The 18,740-nt window shown below is 38.9% G+C and overlaps 1 protein-coding gene across 6 annotated transcripts in view; it reads left to right on the top strand.

Moving 5' to 3' along the window:
- calcr (calcitonin receptor) overlaps positions 1–16,793 on the top strand; it is a 48,315-nt gene extending 31,522 nt beyond the window's left edge. For all 6 annotated transcript variants that reach the window (XM_068332443.1, XM_068332444.1, XM_068332439.1 and 3 more), the window contains 15 exons: positions 211–314; positions 491–563; positions 661–771; positions 1,015–1,127; positions 1,373–1,550; positions 1,631–1,741; positions 1,891–2,003; positions 4,320–4,411; positions 7,064–7,190; positions 9,010–9,163; positions 9,744–9,804; positions 9,972–10,038; positions 10,149–10,367; positions 10,865–10,906; positions 13,839–16,793. In XM_068332443.1, the coding sequence (XP_068188544.1) occupies positions 211–314; positions 491–563; positions 661–771; positions 1,015–1,127; positions 1,373–1,550; positions 1,631–1,741; positions 1,891–2,003; positions 4,320–4,411; positions 7,064–7,190; positions 9,010–9,163; positions 9,744–9,804; positions 9,972–10,038; positions 10,149–10,367; positions 10,865–10,906; positions 13,839–14,060 (1,787 nt within the window). In that variant the 3' untranslated portion in view covers positions 14,061–16,793. The remainder of the gene's footprint in view (positions 1–210; positions 315–490; positions 564–660; positions 772–1,014; positions 1,128–1,372; positions 1,551–1,630; positions 1,742–1,890; positions 2,004–4,319; positions 4,412–7,063; positions 7,191–9,009; positions 9,164–9,743; positions 9,805–9,971; positions 10,039–10,148; positions 10,368–10,864; positions 10,907–13,838) is intronic.
- Positions 16,794–18,740: the final 1,947 nt, after the last annotated feature.

Below are 18,740 nucleotides of genomic sequence, written 5' to 3'. Positions count from 1 at the left end.
ATGTGGAGATTAAGTAAAATAATTTTTTTAGGTGGATTGTATTGAAGTCCAGTGAGCAGGAGGATATTTTATTTTTATAGGTTACATCAAATAAATAAATAAAAGAGACTGACAAATTTGGGCAGGGTCCAACATGTTGCCTTGTAAAAACTGGGAAGCGTTGAGACGGAGTGATAATTGTATTTCTGATATGAATGATTGCTCTTTCAGAAAAAGCAACAAGGTACTGTGGAGAGGATGGGCAGTGGTTTCATAATCCACAGACCGACCGACCTTGGTCCAACTATACAGGTTGTGCCGTCACCCCTGAGAAGGTAAACAGAGGGTGAAGTCATTAAATGCAACATCCTGTGAGTAGGCTCAGCAATGCTGCTGGTTCTCTCTGCAGCTTCAGGACACGTTGCTTCTTTCACCATCATAAGTGAAAAATGTTTTCTGTTTTACTGTGGTCATGATCCTTCCTATCATCAGTTTATGTTTTATTTTACAGAAATTAAAAATGCTTGAAAACGAATACAGCTGCCTCCTGAAAATATCTCAAAATCCCATTTTTAACGAGTCAGGTATTTCTTTGGTCTTCCAAACCTGTGACTCATTTTAATCTTTGAGCAACTTAGGAACATTTTTAATCATGAATCTGTGGCTGTGCTGGTGTTGCAGGTCTGCACTGTAGTCGTTACTGGGATGGCTGGCTGTGCTGGGATGATACACCAGCAGGGACCTATGCCTATCAAAACTGCCCTGATTATTTTGACAATTTCAACGCAAAAGGTAAAAAGAGACACTCAAGAGTTTTGTTAAAGCTCTTAATGAAATATTTACTAAATCTAAGAGAAGTAATGCTGCACTGCTGCACAAATTTATTCAGTGTAAAGTTTTGAATGTATTAAAAACACACAGTAAAGACATTGTGTGTTTGGGATTAAAAAAAAATCAAACAATAACTAATAACTAAAACGTTCATCTTTCCCAGAATGAGGGAATAAAGTAGCTCCATAAAATGTGTCTTTTCAGAAAAAGCATTCAAGTACTGTGGAGACAACGGGCAGTGGTTTCACCATCCAGAGAGCGGCAGGATTTGGGCAAACTACACATTCTGTGCTGTCAACACCAGTGAGAAGCTAACGGTAATGTTGACACAGAATATGTAGAGTTGGTATCTGGATTTTCCTTCAAGGAAAAGATTCTGAACATGTTGCTCATGTTCTTTAGAAATTACTTTCAAGGAGCTATCCATGTTTTGTTGTGTTCTAATCCAAGCAGATACTCGAAGATGAAAACATTACTGTGTTGTTTATGCGTGCGTGCTTGTGTGTGTGTGTGTGTGTGTGTGTGTGTGTGTGTGTGTGTGTGTGTGTGTGTGTATGACTAGACAAAAATGAAGGCAGCTGCCCAGCTCTCAGCAGACGTCAACGTTGAGCCGACCGAGGAGGCCACAGTCAGTCCCATGGTGAACCCAGAGCAGGACAAAATTGTGAGGAAGAAAATCCTGGACAGCCAGTACAAGTGCTTTGAAAAAATGAATCGAGATCCACCTTACAATAAAACAGGTAGCGACAAAACCTGATGGACTCTAATGAGGGCTTTGTGCTCTTCCCCTCGCTGATGCTGGACGTTGTTGGTGTTGCAGGTCTGCACTGCAGTCGCAACTGGGATGGTTGGCTATGCTGGGATGACACTCCAGCTGGAACCTACACTTCTGAAAACTGCCCTACTTATTTTGCAGACTTTGACCCCACAGGTGAGCAGGAGGACCCATGAGTGTTGCCTGTGAAATATTTATTGCACTAAGGATGAATTATTCACAGAGGCTAGCTAAATAATGGTGTGAATGTATGGCTATGGAGACACAGTAGGAAAATCTATTGAGCGCTTAATCGTGGTTTTCAGAAAAGGCGACTAAGTACTGCGGGGAGGACGGGCAGTGGTTTCGCCATCCAGACACCAACAGGACTTGGTCCAACTACACGCTCTGCAATGAAAACACAGACGCAAAGCTGAAGGTAAATCCATTGCACCTATTGTTCTGTGTCGTGGTGACTGCATGGAATCCTTTGGCATGCAGAGAACAGCAAACTGGAAATATACATAAATATGCATGTCATAATATTGCACTCAATGATGAGTTTTTATCTCGCAGGTAGGTTGATGTAGAGCAAAGGCTGTTGGGTTTTTTTTTCAATTGTTCAAACTTTTTTTTTGTTGGAGTAAATCCATCAACCGTTTCCAAGTCGTATGTCTGTCAGGTTATATGACTTTATGAAGCAGAGGCCTCTTGTTGATTTCAGATGACTAACAATCTTGTCACCCACAGCCCCAGGCTGCCGACAGCTAACAGCATTTCCATCATGGAAATCAGGCCAGGATGCCACACAGATAAACTCCCTTTTTTGCCAGTGGGGACATCAGTTCCATACTCAAAGACATTATGTATTTACGTGAATGAATAAGCAAACTCAGCAAACAAAAATATACTGTGCAAACATCCATCGTTCAAATTTAGTTTTGTTTTTGAACCATGAACTTTGAGCTGTAACATCATGTGAAATATGTAACGTCATGTCGGGATTTGTTAAGAAATGTCCTTACAACAGTACATGTGATAATTACACAGCTCATATCTTTCACTCTACATGTTGACAACAGTAATTTGTGGATTATGAGATTATACATTTTGCATCTTGCCAAATCTCACTTTTGCCTTCCAAACCTTAAGTGCTTTGAGGAGAGTTTTGCAAATTGTAAATTTTGCTAGTTTGAACTTAATGACTTTCCCCTGGCAAACCTTTTATTTTTTAAAAACGGGGATTTCGTCTGTCTTGAGGATCGACCCAGTGTGAGCCAATTTTTTTTTTTTCATCCAGCAACTATAAATGGAATTTTAAAAAAATGACTCAAGTCTGGTGTCCCATCTAGCTTGAGGTAAATACGAATAAAGACTTCTGGAAAACAAAACTTATGCACACACTGGAATGTTGGAACAGCTGTCCGGAAGAACCAGGAAGAATGACACTAATTGATTAGAATCCGCCAGTCTGTCTGTTTCCATGGAAACCTGATCTTTGCTGACTGGTCCTCCCTGCTTTGGGCCTCCCTGAAAACAAATACCCTTGACAGCATAACCCCAGAGAGATATTGAGCTAAATAAATTCAAATAAATGATGTGACTGAGCTGAGGTCAAATTCAGCTTTTAAATATATATTTTTTAAATCTAACATGAATCCAGATGACGGAGATTGATCTCATTTCTGCAGATGCTATGACCCAAAATCATCATAATCTTACTTTACTGTTGCCAACAATAACATTGTGTTTATTTATGCACAATTGCGCTTTCAGCTTGTTTAATTATTCCTAACAATTGTTAACAAACAATATTTTACGTCATTTTGGTAATTTTCACCATTTTGTTTTCACATAATAAATAATCATAAAAGTATTTCCAGGTTTTTATTGCTTCCCGAGGTTTTCATTTATAAATGTGAATTGAATATTGTTGTTTCATCCTCATTCATTCTATTGATATGCTAACATTTTATCTGTCAGACTTGCAAAAGTAGAACAGATCTGACAAATTCTCAAGATGTATTCTTTCATTAATGCATTTGAAAAAATTGACTCCTCTACGGTGAGATAAATATACATTTTGATCAACAAGTCACTGCCATAGTTCAGCTTTTTGGGCTGTATTAATAAGAGGGTTGTGGCAAAGCAGTTTCACAATTCAGAGGAATGTCAAAGGATGTTTGGTTGGCATTTTGTAGAAATTTTTGTAGGCAAAAAGTAGGTAACTATAGGAGAAAATGTCAAAAAGTAACTTAATAACCTAAAAAATGTGCAAATACGAATGTAGTTTACCAACAAGTTACTGCAAAATGTAATTAAAGTAGTAATTAAACGTATTTGTCTTCATAGTTTACACAGCTATCAGCTCGGGTTTACACTTTGTAAAGATGATGAAAATGTAGGAAATGCAAAAATGCATGCAATTAAATTTTTTTATTTATTTTCAAAACACAATAAACCTTAAGCTTTCCTGTTTTATAATGTGAATAATCTGACAGTAATGTCATCTATTTAGTATTCCATGCTACATTTGGAAAACAGAAATATTTGCATCATATAACAGCAATTTTTTTTTGCTAGAGGGAAATTTTGACGAGCTTTGTTGAGATACAGAAGGATTCTTTACCACATACACATCATGTGATGCCTTATTGACAATGTTTATGTCTTTTCTATAGCTCAAACTACAATTATTTTTTAAGTTGCAGTGATTTGTTAGTTGCTCAGTCCTGTTTATCTGTGCTTCTTACAGTCTGCATACATCCTCTTTTACATGGCAATTGTGGGTCATGCTTTATCCATAGCCTCCCTGCTTATCTCTCTGGCAATCTTCTTCTACTTCAGGTAATGAGAATTTAATTTGATATTCATTATTTAAATGATGTGACGATTCATTTTAATTTTATAAGTGAATGATGTCAGTGTTCACCAGGCATTTCATCACTCATCATGCACAGTGCTTTGGTCTTATTTCAGATGGCAAAATGTGCACAATGTGTAGTGGAGTAGTTTCAGTGCAAATATTACTGGTATAGTACAACTAGGGCGCTACCAGAGAGTGCAGGTCTCATCCGACGCCATCAACACTAAAATCTTTCCAATCAGGAAATTGTTTCCAGACTGTGTCGAAACAAAATCGTGAAACAAGTCTCCCTTTGTCACATTTTTGGTACCACAAGGAGGTCAGCTGTGCATCCAGGATGAAGAATATGTTGTGCTTATGTTGCCATGAGATCGCTTTACTTTAATCTGCTTCATGTCAAATGGGGAATCCCGACCTTAGACTCTGGGAATGCTCCTCCTCTTATTAGCAATCATGTGTTTATCATCAGTAGGTCCTTAGACCGAGATCCACCTCTACTTAAAACCTGATCAAAAATCCAGCTGTTCAACATACTTTGAAGATAAGTAAACAAGGGTGATCACATATCCACATATCCATATCCAAACATGTTTGGGGAGGTAATGACATTAAGCACCTCTGGTGCGCGTAATGCAAATCTCTCATTGCTACACAAAGAAAAATGTCAGTAATCAGAATGATTGTTATTTTCTTCTCTGTGGCGCTGAGTTCTGTCACTAACCGTTGCTAATTTCATGCCAACTTGGTTATCGTGTGCTGCGGCTTTATTTCATGGATATTTAGAATTCCAAAGCGGAGAGCTGTGACTTCCTTAGAACGTGTCGGTGCTCGGCTCGTAATAAAAATGTGTGCACCCGGGGGCAATGCTCATTAAAGTTATTCATCCCAGTGCTTAATCCCAGAGGGAACATTTGTGCATTTAACTGAGATACCACTGCTGAAATTCAATTAGATAAGGGGTCAGTGGATAAGGGATATGGATTTATAATGTTGTGAGTTTAATGGTAAATTTAAATATAATAAGGTCTAAGAACAGTTTAACAAACTGTACAGGTGTTTGCTCAGTATCGATGGAAAATTTAAATTCATCAACATTACTGTTAATGTGACAGAAGAAGTTTAGAATTATAACTGCATCTCTTTGCATCACCTAGGGAGAAAATGTACGTTTATGTTCTGTAGCAATATTTTGCTTTCTTAAACCTGTTGTTCTTGAGCGCCTTGAGTGTAAGGCTTGATGTAATGAAGGGTGTTGACCTCCGGAATGCAGCTGTTATCCAAAACAGATCTCGTTAGAGACTCTCGGTTTATTTCAGAGTTTTATGCACGCTCATAAATTTAGCAGCCACGTTATCGTAAAACAACATGACCCGGTGAGACTCAGATATTCAAAAAACTTGCAAACAGACAAATTTAGTGGGGCGTTCACATTACATCAAGATCACAATCTGATAAAGTAACGGAGATCTCATGAAAACAGCAAAGTTATCGGAATAGAAACATTTTTCGTTTAATTCTTTTTAACCGAGGGCCGTAATATTTATGGCCAAGAGACTTCAAATGTTGGAGGCTTAATGCTACATTATAAGATCCAGATGTGAAGCTCGCAGTGGAATGTGATGGTGTACAGCTGCACCACTCTGATATTTACAACTAGACATCAACACTGTCAGGATTCCCAGTTAAAAATATCCCAGCATGCCTTGGAAAAATTGAGGTGGTTTAACGGGTGTGTGACATTCTGAACAACTGTTGCCATGAGGATTGAGTCTATGTTTTGACATCACCTTTTAGATGAAAATCCTTGTATGTAAGCATTCGGAGGCTTCTGCATTTCCTTTTATGTCTTGACTGTTTGACGGACGAAACCACAACCTCTGCATAGGAAAGCGGCATTGTGAAGTTGTATTTGCTGTTTTTGTACTGACCTGAGGAGATTTAGAGCGTGACTCATTAGATAAATTCATTCAAAAATACATAAATAAACAAAAAAGATAAATGAGTCACAAGTTGTGAAAGGATGGAACTTTTAAACTGCTGGGATGCCGAGAAGGATTCATTATAATGGGCTATTTTGCCTATTATATTCAGTGCTTTGCTTCATTCAGCTTTAAACACTCACTAATTGATTGCCCTGAAATTACAACATCATTAAAGCTTTACCAATAATAAAAACACTGTATGTGGATAACTCGTCACCAATTTTATTTTAATAGTTTTTTTTCTCTTTGCCTGTTAAACATTTCATGAAGCTGTTCAGCCAAGATAATGAGGAAACAGCCTTAGGATCCATAATGCAGTATTTAACAGGGCACCTAGCTTCTACAGCTCAGAGACTTTAGAGACAATTCAGCTCATAGATTTCTTTTTTTTTTTTACAAACAACAAAACATGATGTGTGAGTTAATAATTTAACTTTTTGTATACTGTTGATACAACCCCTCGATTAACCGGTGAATTATGGCTTCTCTTTCTTCTTCCTTATTCTTGTCTTGCTATTTTGTTCACTTTGTGTCAGAAAAGAAAAGAAAAATAATTCATTTCCAACTTGCAAAAACATATCTTTGTGTCAAGTCATCATCGTGATACGTAACTGTGTTATAATTGTAATCATGACATTTGTGTTAACGTAGGAGTCTGAGCTGCCAAAGAATCACCCTGCACAAAAACCTCTTCTGCTCCTATGTGCTCAATTCAACCCTCACCATCATCTATCTCGTAGCTGTGGGTAATAATCCTACGGTGGTCGGCAGAAACCCCGTGAGTACACTCAACCCTAAAATGACTTTCATGAGCTGAAATCTAAAAAAAAAAAGCATGAGTAATAGTGTTTTTGATAGATTCAGGACCAAATACTGACATTTTATTTGAAGGTGATTGATCTGGAAACAGTTGACGTTAATGTGGCGGCTGTCCTCACATTCCAAAACACCCTCCTTCCCCTCCTTCGAATCTAACATCTCAAGACTATGGAACGTGGTCTGTTATAGTGATTGAGTCTTTCTTGACACATCAGAAAGTTTTTTTTTCATTATAATTTGATTTATTTCTATTCATTTCATTTTCAGTTTAGCTGGAAACTGTTAGCGGGGAATTCAGAAGTTTGATTTACACAACATAAAGCGAGGATAGTGAGTTAAAATAAAAATAAAAAATAAATAAAAATCATACTTTGAGATGCAGAGTTGTCACGTTGTGCTAACTTGATGCAACAAGTAAAAAATAGATCGGTCACCACAGCCCAGCACTTCAAGCTTCATTGGTTGGGATTCGAGTGTGTCCGTTATGGAAGCATTTTGAAAATACAGCTGCCAAAGTGAGGATTAGGAGTCTGCTGTCTACACTGGTGATTTAGGAATGGTGGACTGAGGCATTTTTTCTGTGAATGCACAACGAAAACAAGTTTTTGTATTTTCTCCAGTGCAGAGATAGAAAGTCTGGTGTGTCTTGGCAGCAGTGCGGGGGAGCGAATCCCCAGGGTTCATGTCAAACCAGAGAGGAGGCTAAAAATATGAGAAACATCTAATGATCTATAGCAGCTAGATTTGCAAACCAGAGCATCGTCTGTAACTTTACCCTACCTCGGTGATCATCAGTGCAAAGCGATTGTGAAGAGTAAGTGACCCGAGTCTCTGAATCCTGAAATGAGTCTGTTTCTCATCTGGAAAGGTGAACACAAGACAGAGAGTTTTGGATTAGAGAGTAGAAGGGATGTGCATGCCTGAGAATACAGCTAACTGCACTATCTTTGAATTATGGCACAGCCACATGAACGCTGTTTTGGAATGCGCATTAAAAAAAAAATCTATTCATGAAAAAGGTTTTTTCCATTTAAGTTTGGCTTGGGATAAAAGATAAATGCTGTACTTATTTAGAAAATAAATAATTTAATTACTTGAGGTTTATTCATTCATGAAGTTTTAGGAGGATCAAGATCTCTGCTGCGAGGAACATTTTTCCACACAAAATTACAAAACGCACACAAACAGGTCTGAAATTGCCCAGCGGCACAGCTGTGGAAATATGAAATAAAATCATGAAATTATTAATGTTTGTGACTTTTTTTTTGACTGGGTGACAGAACAGTCAGGGTTATCAACACTGGTGTGTGACACTTATAACTTTTAGCACTCACTTACTTTCTGGAGCATCCATTAACATTTTAGTAATTATATGTTTAGTAGATTATGGTTAAAGATCATTGAGAATGCCTCCAATATATTATAGTCCAACCAGGCAATAAATTGTCCAGTTAAAAAGACATGATGCAATATATTCCATGTGTAAAGCATTTCTGCACTTATCAGTACTTGTTCTGTTATTTACATATTTATCTATATGGGCAAAGTGGGGCAAACATAATCAAATGCATCACAGCACACACAAAAAATAATCATCCCAGCACACCTCCATAGGGGGTAAATGAATAAATACCCTTCCTGTCTGCACAGCTTAATCCTGACTAATGATCTTTGGCCCAGAGAACAGAAGTGTTTTTCTGTCCTGCTGAGATGATTATCAGGAGGGTTTAAGTTGAAATGTGTTAGTAAATATCATTTTTGTATCACGCTCTGTGCAGGTCGGCTGTAAGGTGTTGCACTTCTTCCACATGTACATGCTGGGCTGTAATTACTTCTGGATGCTCTGCGAAGGCATCTACCTGCACACGCTCATTGTGGTGGCTGTGTTTGCTGAGGAGCAGCATCTGCACTGGTATTACCTTCTCGGCTGGGGTGAGTTCAACCATCGGTGGGAAACGCTGTTTGTTTGCCTGTTTATTTATTTACTTTTACATTCCCCTTTGGGTCCAATCACACCATGGAAACACACTGAACAGAACCTTTTACCTGTATCAACCTGATCGTTGTACAGCATGTGCACCCAGACCGACTGATAGGTTTATTGGTCCTCCTGTCACTTAGTGTTTGGTGCAGTAATGGTCCATCAAACACAGATGTAATGGAACTGAAGAGATTATTGTAATTAGAAACACACACACAGAGAGAGAGAGAGATGATTCCGGTCACAGTTTTCCAGTTTATACAGACACAATGTTAAACAGGGCTGAACTGCTACATTAAAATAAAAGGTGGTTGTAACAGTAAGATTGTGTTGGGAAAAAAGTATGCCTGCATTGATCTAATTTCTTTTGCCATCCCCAATGATGTGGTTACACACTATTTGGAGAGGCAATCAACAATTTCATGAAAAGGTCAAGACCAACTACTGACCAAGTTAACCACACTTTAACGGCTGAACAACGGGTAACTACAGTCAGGACCTCACATGGTGTCCATCTCTTTCTTGCCCAAGGCTTCCCTCTAGTCCCAGCATCCATCCACGCCGTGGCAAGGAAAAAGTATTTTGATGACAAGTGAGTAATGTTCTGGAAACTTCTGCAAATAAATCGGAGGTGTTTACATATGTACTGGTCTGTTTGCAGGGAGTTTGCAGGTCCATGTGCGTGTGTGTTTTGGTATTGGGTGTGTTCATGTGTATTTTGGGCCACAGACAACTCTGACTGTGCTTTTCCCTCTGTAGCTGTTGGATGAGTGTGGAAACACATCTGCTCTACGCGGTCCACGGTCCTATCATGGCAGCACTTCTTGTAAGTCAACATGATCCGCTGTTTGAACACAACGTAACAAAAAAATGCAGATCTCAAAATGAAAAGTAAAAAGTTGATGGTAATGTGAATTTTGTCAATACCTTCTGCAGGTAAACCTTTTCTTCTTACTAAATATTATAAGAGTGTTGGTGACAAAGCTGAGAGACACTCACCGGGCAGAGTCCAACATGTACATGAAGGCAGTGAGAGCCACCCTGATCCTGGTGCCCCTGCTTGGAATTCAGTTTGTCATTTTACCCTGGAGGCCAGAGAACCGGGTGGCCGGAGAGGTCTACGACTACATTATACACATACTTGTACATTACCAGGTAGGCATTGGGGTGACAGCAAGGCGCCGCATTCATCAGAATTTCTATTAGAGCACCGAATAGGAGCTCAGTTTAGTGGGCACAAAAATAGATGTGTTCAATATAGTCTATAGATCTTAATCCTGACAGTAATACTGAAAACGTCCCCGTGCTTGTGTCACCCCTTTTTTGTGTGCTCAGCTGTCAGTGTTCATTCACACATTTCCCTCAGCTTCACGTTTAACTACTAAATGTTTCCACCGATTAAAACCTTGTTTGCTGCCTTGTGATTGATTGATGTAATTCACTCCTGAATCACCTTTTAAAGAAGCAGTTAGGCACCTCATTAGCTCCTTTAAATACTTCAGTCAGACACTCAGTTTAAAGCCAGGCAGGCAGCTTGTAAAATTTCCAGGTATGCATTTCATTCCCTCAGCAGATAAGGATCACGTCGCTCCCTGTATTTCATGCCATTTGCAGACAGAGTGAATTAATGTTTATTTCTCTTGCTTTTTAAGGGATTACTCGTGGCAACAATATTCTGCTTCTTCAATGGAGAGGTAAGTTCTGCCTTTGTATTTAAGCATATTAGCAGCTCCATTTGGCTTCCCTGTGGAGCACCAGTGTTACACAAAATCAAAGTTAACAGCATTTGGAGAAATTTGCACCTTTATTCTTCCATTAAAAGGTGGATTTTGGTCTTAGGACAGATTAGGATATCTTAGCATAAGGCTAGAATCACAGGGAAATCGCCAACCTTGTCCACAGTAAATGTTTAACTACCAGCAATGCTTTTGCATAGTACAGTATATTGACTATTGCGTATTACTGACATTTCTATTGAGCACTGCTCAATTAGCAGCTGGTTTTGAGGTGCTTGTGTCACCCCTTTTCAAATCGTCATGCTAAAATAAAACTTTATACTGAATTGACAGCCCTGATCTCAAAATTAAGACCTATAATTATCAAACTGATTAAAAAAAAATCCATTAAAAGTTAATTGTTGGTGTGTTTCCTGTTTGACAAAATAGCACTGAATCTTTGATGGAGCAATTGCCCTTTCATAAAGGTCAACCTGCGCATGTTACTCTAGGCGCTGCTCATTCATGGTGCAATAAAATGGCTTGATGCTCATGTCATGGTGCATGAGATCTCACACACATTTTCATATTTTGGATTTTTGTTTTTCCAAATCATGTATCTGGAATTCTACATCTGAACCTGATAGAATCATACATCTGGGATTTTGAGAAAAACATAGATTTGATTGCTTTGGTAAAATAGTTGTACATTCACAAAGATGCTGCACCACAATAATTGCTAGTCCAGCAGTAGCAGGACACAAAACCTGTTTTTCTCGTGTAATTCCAATCTCCTGCTGTGGCACTGAAAGCTGAGGAGTCATGTCAGGTCAACAGAGAGACAGTTTATAAATGAACTTGTGCCTTCCAAGCCTAGCAGGAAGCAGACTGTCCTTTCAAATCCTCCTTTCAGCCTGCTTGCAACTGTCTGACTGTCCTCCACTTGGTTCAAGCACATAACTGCTATTTAAGCCCACATCTTGGGTTAATGGTGCCATGGAGGTCTTTTGGCTCTGCTGACCCACTGTGACAGAAGCTTTCAAGCTCTAAGTCTTCCTAAAAGCCACACACCAACAAAATAAATTGTAGCTTTCTACACAGCAGTTTATGTGTGTTTAATAGTCACCTGATATAGAAGCTGGTATTGCACAAGCACAGATAATGAAAAAAGAATTCATACACACAATTTCACGCAAGTAGGTTCACCTTGTCAACTTGATAGAGGCAACAGGGCAACTGTTTCCACCTTGTTGCCAGGCTTCATGCTAAACTAAACTAGCATATACTGGCTCTGTCTTCCAGTTTACCATACAGACACACGAGTGTCATGGGTCTAGTTCAAGTTATTGTGCAAAAAATGTTTTACACACTTTTGAATACAAACTGCCCATCCAGATTGTTTCCAGTGGCAAAGCCAGCAACTATGATGGTACAATGCAATCGAGTACTGGTTCTACTGTAGAACTCTGCCTTTTATACATTTGGCCTGGAAAATAGGTCAGGTATTAGCTGATTAACAAACAGCCACAATACAACAGCATCTTCTTAAATGACGCAAACTATACAGCCTTTAGCAGTAATGAGAGGAAATGCTGCAAGCATGAGCCCACTTTAAGGGTGATAATGGGTCAACTAACTCAAACTACAGTAATGGGGTGAGATTGTTTGTTTGCTTTGATGTATAATGACCAATTCAGAACTCTTAATCAGGCCTGTCAGACTTGTCTTGTTTCATCAATGGCCCCATTGTGAAGTTAGGTCAGAGAGACCAAGTGCTTTCATGCTGCATATGAGGTTCAAATGAGATGCTCTGCTGTTCTTTTGTCTCTTCACACAGTCAGTCTCATTATTTATATAATTAGATCTTTGCATGTTTGTGATTGCAGTTCCATTAGTGTGTGGCAAAATGAAGTGATCACATTCTACTGCGAAAGGATCGTAGCCCTTGTTTCCAGTTTTAGCTCATTCGTTGTTCGATGCATTTAGAGCAACTAAAAAAAAATGGAAATCCCTAAAGCATTAATGAAGGAAACATTTTGAAAATTCACAATTTCACATTTTGTAGAAATCAGTTCAGTAACAACCTGCCGTATCATACAGTGTTGAAAGATGTGAAAAAATCTTCTCCAACAAGCAGTTCTCTATCCTTTCATGGTAATCCACCCAGTAGTTTTTGTTTAGTCTTCCTCACAAACAGTCAAACAAACTGGTAAACCATGGCTGAATACACAAACCCTGTGGCCGAAGTAGCAACTGATTAATAATAATGCATTAATCACTACTCATGAATAATAGAAAATGAATATATTCTCATCTGCTAATTTGTAGAAGGTACTAAAGAGGAAGATGTAGCTTCCTCTTCAGATGCCAAGTAGCAATTCAATCAACATACTGACTAGCATTAATCATACATTCACAGTGCATAATCTTGTAAATGGGCCCACAGCCCACATTACTCAAATTATAGACTGCAGATCCATGATCAAATCTTTAACGCACAGCTCAGCATAGATAACATCATCTTTCCCTTTTAGAAATATGGAGATTAGCCACGTCCACAACTTGACTACATTTCAAGAAGTGTCAGTTAGATGTTTACATTTTCTAAATGGCATCTGTTCGTGGGATTTAAATGTGACTCGTCTGTATACGCTGTGGTAATTATGGCCACATCAGTTATGATCGCAGTCGCTTAGATTAATATCGTCAAGATGGAGTTTGCTGTGTCTGGCTCACGTTGTGTTGGCGCTGCAAATTGATTTTCACGTAAAGTCGAGCATCTGGTTGATTTATTTTGTAGTCAGCGGTGAACAGAGAGGCAAAACCATTCACAACAGCTCATAATGATCGAGTTTAACTTGCATAAAATTAAAATGATAGGATCTTAAAACTGTGTTTTTGTGTCGCCCAGGTACAGGCAGCTCTAAAGAGGCAGTGGATGCAGTATAAAACCCAGTGGGGTCAGAGAAGGAAGGACCATTGCTCGATGCGTTCCACATCCTACACGGCCACCTCCATCACGGAGGTGCCTGCCTTCATGTACCACCACGACTGTAACAGTGAACATTTGAACGAGCGACACTCAGACGACTCGGAACTGGTGGCTCTAAAAACAGGAGACATGTACGCATGAGCAACACTGAGGAAACTGAGCACAGCAGTGAGAGCAACTAAAGAGGAGAGGTGGAGATGTAGAGCAAGAAAGGAAAATGAATCCAGTTTTCTCGCCACATCTCAGTGGTCTAATCACAGTGGCCAGTTTCTTCAGCCCGGGACAATAAAACAAGTCTGGAAACAAGGACAAGACTGAGATGGAATCACTGCTGAAGGCTGACATTGTACTGTTTCTGCTGCTTTTCCAGAATTTTGATGTCAAGAATTAGCAGAATGAGACAAGAGCTATGCTTTAGACATGTGTGATAGCTGCTAAAGTGTGCAAAGCGCACTTCAGAAACAGGAATAGCGGCAGGTTTGGTGACAGTGGAGGGTGCTAGTGTTTCCTGTTGTGAGATGATGATGCTGCTGAAAGTGATGATGATCGTAATGCTGGTTCTGAAGCCAGACGTTAGAATGGTGTTTCTGATACTGAAGGTGAAGTAGAAGAACTACTCCATCTTTACCTCAACCATGCCAAACGGTACTGCTTGTTGGGCAACCGATGAAGGAGGGCTCACACACACACTCACACACACACACACACACACACACACACACACACACACACACACACACACACACACACACACACACACACACACACACACACACACACACACACACACACACACACACACACACACACACACACACACACACACACACACACACACACACACACACACATACTAAAACCTGACATTTGCCATTCTAGAGGCCAAATTTCTAAAGAGCCTCTGTGCTTAAAGGTCTGGAATAGTGTATATAATGTATGTTTATGTTCACCATGTTTCATTTTACAAATGTTAAAATGTTTTAAGAGGATTTCACTTTTAACTTCTGTCAATATTTTGATCTTACCAATAGTCTTAAGTGTGTGTCCTGTGATGCTGCACTCGTGACTGCTTTGTCGTTTTGCAGTTGCTGATTTTTGTACCAGTGCCAAACATCACAGGACTAAGAAGCAAAAAGAAGCTGAATGCACAATATCTATCTATCGATCCATCAATCTATCTATCTATATGTATATAAATAGAAAAACCTTATTTTGAGATGGAACAGCCACAGAAGTTGCTTTACAGGTTCTGAATTAAATATGCTATCAGTCGCCAATGACGCCTACAAACAAGCAGTTTCTCTGAAGTGCAGAAGCTGCACTGTCATGCTTTGTCATGATGCCTTTAATCAGTATTCTGTCCTCATGGCACAATTATCGTCAACTTTGTAGCATTTTGTATGAATGACATGAAACATAAAACATCCACTCAGTCAACACCGTGTCAAACACATGTTCACACACACGGGAAACAAGTACGACTAACTCACCCATCCGTAATACTCTTGTCACTTTATTGCTGCTTTGTCATAATAATGCCATGAGTATTGATTGTAGAGAGATTATAGAGAATGGAAATTAAGAGTTAATGGATGAGTGTGAAGAATACAAAGAAGAGACCTCAAAGAAGTTGCTTTGTGTCAGGGGCCAACGTTTTTGTTGGATTAATCACTCTATTGCTTTAAACACATTAAGCTTCTATACAATATGTTGAACACCCAATATAGGTCCTCACGCATTTTTAGAACACAAAAGAAAAAAGTATCATTGAGTCACCGAGACACTTTTTAAAAACATAACTTTGTTCTCTAAGATTAAATTTTTAATTCTAGTCTCCAGGTTAGTAGGGTTTTCTGTCCACATTGGTGCTACTGTGTCGTTGTCTGTTTGATATCTGGTCATGTAGGGATTTCCAAGTCAACTGGAATACCTATTTTTCCAAGTTATGTCAGAGATGATGCATTAGATGGTTATAATGAATGTATATTATGAACGGCGTATAAGAATGAAGCTAAAATCTGCACATTTAGTCCTGTCAAATGAAGTTGAGTTGAAGATGATCTAATTTGGAAAACATAGTTCACACTCTTACAATCATGAAACATAAATATAGTAATATCAAATACACTGTGAAGAAGTGCTTCCTGAAGCTACAACGTAATCATATGAACAGGAACTGGGAAATATTGGAACATTACTGTGAGCTGATTATGATAAATTTGAAGGTTTCCTGATCTCCAAACAGCTTTTCTTACCAGCTGTTAAAGTAAAGGATCAGTCACAGGATAAAATCTTTAATTCCCTCTTGAGTAAAATCAAACCTTTGGACCTATTGCAGCAAGAGAATTCAGTGAGTTTTTAGTTGCTAACCAGATATAAGGAAGGAAATGAAAGCGACAATCAAGAGAGAAAAGCATCGTCATCTTATGACGCCATAGAAGGTGTTATGATACATGTACTTGTTTTAGTATGCCATTCATGTGCTCCTCTACCTTATAACAGTGGTCTGTCATGGATGTGATTCTCTTTGTAAGGTGTATCATTCATGTTTTAGCTCGAGGGAAGACAGAGCCTTTATATTTTCTATGTTCATGACCATGTAAATATGAGCTAACACTGTATATAAAATATTTTGGCACTGTGAAGTCCTCTGACAGCTACAGTAGAGAGAGAGAGTAGAGTAGGACTTTATTCATCCCTTCAGGGGGTTCCGTCAGGGAAATTAATTTCTGTTAATTTCAGCTATTTCTGTTATGTGCTTGTCATTCATTTGGATGAGACTGACATCACAAACTGCACTTTAAAAAAAAAAAGAGTGTCTTCTTCTCTTTTCTTTTTTTTCTTTTTTGCAGAGGAATACAAACATAAAAGATCTTTTGGTGTTGCTTCTAATTTCCTGAGAAAATTAAACCACACAATCAATCAGCTGTGCAAAGACAAGAAATGAAAGAGTTGAATGTGGGTGAATGCAAGCAATTTGCAGAACGGTCCAGATGCTATAAAGTTGATTTGGTTTAAAGAGGTTTAATGAGATTCTGTGACTGCAGGACAAACTTTGTACAACACTGCGCTGTGTATTTTCCTCACCAGCATCATTCTTGTCAATGTTTCAGGGTTGAGCAAGTTTGTATAATGAGTGCGGAGAGACAACTTATGGAGTCATTCTTCATTTGGTGTCTTTGTCATCCCCTGGTCTTAGCTGTGCCATTCAGCCCCCCTTTCAGTGTAAAGGTGCAGCTCAGACCGACATACCAAGAAGCTCGTCTCTTAGCTGCACAGCTGCTCACTCCTTACAACAAATTAAGGTTGTTATCACCGTAACAAGGATGACTTCTCCTATTTATGTGAATGTTTTTCAGCATTTAGATAGCTACTTTATAATATGCAATTTCAGGCTCTGCTGCATCCTAATGGTACAGCACGGAGAAGAACACAAACTGTCCTCCTGCATGCAATGATGAAGTGAGATGTGTATGGAGCCGTCTCATTATTCTTCTAATGAATATTTTCAGTGAAAATAGCATTAGAGCAGATCCATCACAAATGTTGCAACCTGAAAGCAGGTAAACGGTAATAAAAATGAAGGCAGAGATGGAGAAGTTGAAATTTAATGTAGATAACATGAGAGGAAAATTTAGACTACTGATGTGGTCTGTAGAATCAATGGAACAATCAGCAGGAAGTTAGACGAAGAAGCTACTGTTGAATAGTTTGAACAGTCACCATCATGGGAGGAAAATGTTGCCCCAGGAGTCTGACAGCAAAAATCTCACAGTGTACCAGAAAAAGCCAAAAATGTGTCGTGTGTGCTCGGAAATTGGATGTGAAAGGGGTTTTTACTTGCTAATGTTAAAACAAGATGGTAAGTGTTTCACGTTTAAATTTCTTCATCTGCGTGTTGAAAGTGTTTCACTGTAGCTCAGTTTTCCAGAACAGTGTTATTAAGGACGGTCACATTTCTCAATTCTGTGGATGTCCATTCACTCCAGGCTCGCTGAACTATTCTTTCTCCCGAGGTTTGGAGTATTTCCAGCTGTTAAGGCCAGAAATCCATTACAACTGGGTCGTACTGTAGTAGGAAAGTTTTCTTTTTAAATCTGTGATTTCTTTTTTCTTAGTTTAGTTAGTTTTATTCATCAGTGTGTGATACCACCATGCTCTGAGCCATGCAGCCATGTCTCAACCAATTGCCAAACGTGCCTGCAGCAGTAAGAGGCCAGAGGTGTTGGCTTTGTTGCTACTCGGCCATATTCACAGAGCATTAACTGGCTTAAGGGCGGCTCACAAATGACTTCAGTCATTTTCAATTAAAATGTTTTGAAGCGACATGGAATATGGATGACATTTTAATGTGTTTTTTATGGGATGTGTTAAACCCAGCAACTCCTTTCTGTCATTAACTTGAAAACTTTTAAAATTAAAGTGTTTGAAGATGCGAGACTGTATAGAAGTCTGTAGCAGCTTTGCCAATTCTCTACATTCATGCTTTGCAAGTTTGTGAGCTGCAAAAGAGCACATAGAAATCAGGAAACATTGCGCAGAAAAAGAGTCAATATTTGTAGGTCACATTTGAAGGAGTCACTGGGAAGCGGTGTTGTTTGAACTACTTCTCATGAACATGAAGCGTGATCAGGGACTAACCTGCAGCGTCATGTCTATAGTCTACATCGGGAGGAAATTTTGGGTCATTCTGCAGCAGTTTTTTGCATTCTAGCATTCGAAATTGCAAAACTTTTACAGCAGATAGGATTGCTCCTCGAAAGGGATGATTAATACCATAACAGAGACATTACCAACTCATTAGTTGGTTATTTGCACAAT

Source organism: Antennarius striatus, chromosome 14 (genome assembly GCF_040054535.1).
Source record: "Antennarius striatus isolate MH-2024 chromosome 14, ASM4005453v1, whole genome shotgun sequence".
NCBI classification, from domain to species: Eukaryota; Metazoa; Chordata; class Actinopteri; order Lophiiformes; family Antennariidae; genus Antennarius; species Antennarius striatus.
This window is presented reverse-complemented; position numbering and strand designations above follow the sequence as displayed.